Source organism: Arachis ipaensis, chromosome B04 (assembly GCF_000816755.2).
Source record: "Arachis ipaensis cultivar K30076 chromosome B04, Araip1.1, whole genome shotgun sequence".
In the NCBI taxonomy this organism is placed as follows: Eukaryota; Viridiplantae; Streptophyta; class Magnoliopsida; order Fabales; family Fabaceae; genus Arachis; species Arachis ipaensis.
In genome coordinates, this window is record NC_029788.2 from 17,167,207 (window position 1) to 17,172,089 (window position 4,883).

General features: G+C 31.3%; 1 protein-coding gene across 1 annotated transcript in view; it reads right to left on the reverse strand.

Moving 5' to 3' along the window:
• LOC107639036 (dynein light chain 2, cytoplasmic) overlaps positions 2,226-4,883 on the reverse strand; it is a 5,098-nt gene continuing 2,440 nt past the window's right edge. The window contains exon 3 of the mRNA XM_016342449.2: positions 2,226-2,542. Within this exon, the coding sequence (XP_016197935.1) occupies positions 2,460-2,542 (83 nt within the window). The 3' untranslated portion in view covers positions 2,226-2,459. The remainder of the gene's footprint in view (positions 2,543-4,883) is intronic.

Sequence of the window (4,883 nt, forward strand, 5' to 3'; positions counted from 1 at the left end):
AAAAATAAATAAATTTATAACTAAAATTAAAATAAATTAAATAAAAATAAACTATTTGATGAAAGATATCTATATGTATTATAATTTGTATATATATTATTAAGAAGCATGATAGCATAGTGATGGTAGATGGTGCTTCTTTCTTTGAGAGGAGGGGTGAAATTCATTACTTTGTAACAAGGGCACTCAAGTTTCAGAATTACCTTAAACTAATAATAAATGAGAACATTTAATGTTCTGTGTAAATACACCGTGTAAGTTGAAGATTGTTCAACCCAACTTACTAAAAAAATAAAATACATATTGCATGAACCTATTATAAAATGAGTGTTTTTTTTTTTTCTTGCAAAAGATAATTACTCATTTTGCCAAAGCCACATGAAATGTGTTTCATTTAAACACATTCAGTTTTCAACACCCTCGTACAAAATACTCTTTAATCACAGACGCATTAATGTTGTGAAATTGTATTTGTTGTGTTTTTAAGCAACTATTTTCACTTTTGCATATGGTTGAAAATAATAATTATTTTATTTTATTTAGAAAAAATACTATAAATTTATATACCTAAATATAACGGTTAACGGTTAGGTGCCTTCAAGATTCCATTAATCTTTCATTTCGGGAGTCTTTTGGTTATCCAAAAATGTTGCAGCGGATTGAAAAGTTGGAATCTCCATCATAAGTTTAGAGAAGCAAATTCTTTTGCAGATAAAGTGGTTTTACATGAACATGATTTAAAATATAATTGTCAATTTGTCATATATTTCCTCTTGCCTCCTTATATTTTTCTTAAGTTCTTTGCAGATTGAGTTAGAACCATGTTTCACAGAATAGTGATCGTGTAATCTGTTTTTTCTTAGACATTTTTGCCCTTTGTTTTTAAAAATAAATATATTTTATTTTCTACGAGTCTACATTAATTTTACCGTTACATATAGTCTAAAATATCATTTTGATTCTCAAAATAATCAAGGTTTTACAAAATAATCATTAAAAGACAGAATAACATTTTGATTTTCCAAAAATAATCTCAATTTGACAAAATACACCAAATATAAATAAATTTAAAGGACTTTAAAAAAAGAAAATAATTTTATCATCTAATTTTGATGATTTTACGCTTAGTTGATATTTTTGACGATTTTTACATGAATGACAAAAAATTGAAAACACATTCTAGAAATCAATTTTTTTTCTAAAATTTTTGTATGTACCTCGTAAATAATTTTCTAATTATTCCAACAAAAAATTAAATCAAATATATAAGTCGTGACACATAAAAGAAAGTAATACTTTCTCAAATAAGAATTATCTTTAAAAATACCAAAATATTTTTTTTATCAGGGACCATTTTATCAAAAATTGAAATTTTTGTTTGTCAAAATTATAGTTTACTGACCGTATGTATTATGAAAAAATGAAAGAGAAACCACAACCATTGGACTTTACTATCAATACCTATCTTTGTTAAAAATTTAATTTGACACTAACATATATAAGCTATTAGTGCTTTGTTTATTTATTTATTTGGTTTATCAGTATTTACTGTGGACAACTGTGAACCAGTAACTAATTTCGTTACCATTTGGATCTCCAATTAAAATTACACACTTAGTTTGGTTGGACAATTGGCTGCAAAATTCTCTCAATTTGCAAAATTGAAAGACCAACACATAACCACTTGATTAAGAAGTTTAATGAGATAATTAGATAAAGCAACTACTAAACCACCCCACCACATTTATTATGTGTTTTATTCATCACCTTCTGTCCTCACATTGTCCATGTAAATTATCAACAAACAAAATCATTTAAAAAGGATTAAGAAAAAAATTATAAAAGATGTGAGTGCAAGAGGGAGTGAGGACTCAGATGAGTAAGGCAAAATGAGCATCAAATCCGGTAACAGAAAAACCGCCAGCAGCAGTTAAGCTGGGCAGTCGTAACACCTGGATCTGCCGCTACATGGTTTCTTCATTGTACCTCTGCTTCCTACATGGCGGACATAGACACTGATTCAAATGTGCTTGTTTTGAATTGGTGTCTATGTCCGCGAAGATTACAGCACTCTAGCAATAAAATTAAGGAGAAACTCTTGCATAGTCCTAAATACACATTTTTTGTTGTCTTCAAAACATAAAAAGTTTTCATAAGTGTTAAAGACGAAAACGAAAATAAAGATTTTTGAGAATAGAAACCAAGAACTTATATAAGGAAGCACATTAAAAAGTAAAAGTAAACAGACTAAGAATTTTAGATTGATATCCAAATCTGAGAAGCAGTTCACATGGCATCATCATGAAATATACAAGCACACGAATGTCCTGCAAAGAGTTTGCGGGTCAGCGAGACTTAATACACATGAGCAGGGCTTTAATTTAGCCGCGCCATAATCACAAAGACAAATTTCCCATTGTTTTCTCTAAACTCCTTTTTTATCACCATCACAATGCAGCTTAGCCGGACTTAAAGAGCAAAACTGCTTTCTGGTCTAAGTAGAAGTAAAGGAAGTGGTTTGTTTCATGAGTCACATATGAACCTGTCACAAGGAGAAGAAAAAAATGGTGCATGAATAATGAACTTACACTAGAAACCAATAATGTCTGACAAAACGAACAAGCAATTTTATCTACAGTTGAATTAATTGTCTTAAATTCATGTGAAAAAAAAAAGGATAAGTGTTTCTATAAGCATATTATGATTTCGCTCCATTTGGTAACTATTTCGCCATAAAATATCATGACTTTGAGAAAGTAGCGACAAAGAAAATATCTCCCCACCATATCACGGTGCTTTTGTGATATGGCAATCTCCAAACAGACATAAGAAATTGTAACATACAAAACAGATCAAAGTGCATCTATAACCCCGGAATTTGTATTTTGTCATCAAGAATAAGACGTGGTGTTAAAAGCTAACAGAATAAAATAAGATCAGGAATGGTGCCATTAAGGAAATTCTAAATCAATCATGTCACTTTGACGGGAAAGGAACCAATCTGGATTATTCTTGAATCCTGTGAAGTTGAAGTGCTTCAACATGAAAATAACGCTAATCCCTCCATTTTCCACTACTATTTCCTACCTCAATAAAAAACATCTAAAAAAAAGGTTGTTTTTCTATTGCAACATCATGTACAAAAGAAAAAACAAGCTTAATAAAAAAAACAGATCATTAACTCCTGGAGTTTCATTTCATTTTCACTCCCCCATGATTCAAATTCTACTTAAAAAGAAAAAAAAGTATAGAGACTTAATTACCATAGTTTTGCAACCACTTGCTTTCTAAACCCTGAAACTAGATCTTAAACCAAGCTTTGGCATTGCAAATCCTTTTGATTTTTCCTTGCAAAAGCCAATTCCCGGTGCTTTTTAAGGCCTATCTAGGATGTTCAAAAGTAATAAGCAACCAAATCAATACAAGCTAAAGCTAATGAGATTCCTTCATTTTCATGCGTAAAGTATGTTGAGTTAAGATTCATGAACAAATACATATGACTGTCATTTCGTCTTTGCAGAATTCAAAATACCGAGTGTCCTTAAGGCTGTTCACATGAAAAACTGTGTTCCACCATACTAGAGTGAGTAAAAGAAACAAACAAACACAATTTTCTGTTCCAACCTTGTATTTCAGCCATCCAGACATCAGTATACTATCTGGTTAAAGAGAAACAGGCAGAAAGCGTCTCAAGATAAATTAATCCTAAGGAATACGAGAATATCTACGACATTGACACTGCAAGTTGTATGTATGCCAACTTAATGAGGTAATATTAACACCAAAGGAATATCTGGAGAAACTCATGATTTAATGAGGGAATATGCTGATAAACACCAAAGGAAGGATACTTTCGAGGTGGAATATTAACCCCAAAAATTGAAATCCTGGACTCAGAAACCCAGAGAATCTCAGTCAGATGACCTTATCAAATCAGCAAGAAGATTGGAAAAGTTGCTTAGAAGCTGCACCTAACTAGTATTAGCAGCACTCAATAGTCAATATCAGCCTAGGCGATTCCTAAATCATTCTAATCACAGCATGAACTAAAGCTAAGCATGCAGCAGCATGAGCTGTGATATAGGCTTGATAAAAGTTGTAACAATGAACAGAACTGTTTGCTGAACTCAAAAGTCAGGAAATCTTATGCATAATCTAAACCACTTATTCTCAGATATAATGAAACTTGCAATGCGTCGATTAAATTCAGTTCTTAACCATAAAGATGATTTTAACTGATACAAGAGGAGAAATGCTGGCACATATTGAGGCAGCTTATATGCAACTGTGTGTACACTACTTTAATAAAAGAGTAAGGGATTCAGAATCGAATTCCTCTCTTATAAACCAAGAGCACTTATATCTAAGTATATTATAATTCGTCTAAAAGATCAGTACTCAAGCTTGTCCAGCTGTGCAATCTTTGAGAACTTTGAATACTAAAGTATTCAAATATTTGTCTCTGTCAGAATCCATTTGCAAGGTATGGTACTCGAGTCCAACATCAGAAGTATGGTGCTCTCTCAAAGTTCTTATCAGTCTCAAAGTTCTTACAAGTCTAATTAACTTCTATCAAACTATGTGCAGTAAAAGAATGTGCGCAAGCAAAGCCAAGCTACTTTGCCAAGTTTAAGGCTCAAGGAAAATAAGAGATATAGCTCCATAAGTCCACTAACCAAAACAGATAGGAGAACCCATCGTATATACAATTGAAAATTTAACCAGCCAGATTATCAAATTGAGCAGCTAATCATTCTAATATAAACATAAAATTTATAGGAGAGAAATGAAAAACACACCATTTTTTGTAATTATTAGTGAAAATATATCAACTAAAAATGGAAACAATTGAATCAAACCACATCTAAAAGTAAATACCTATA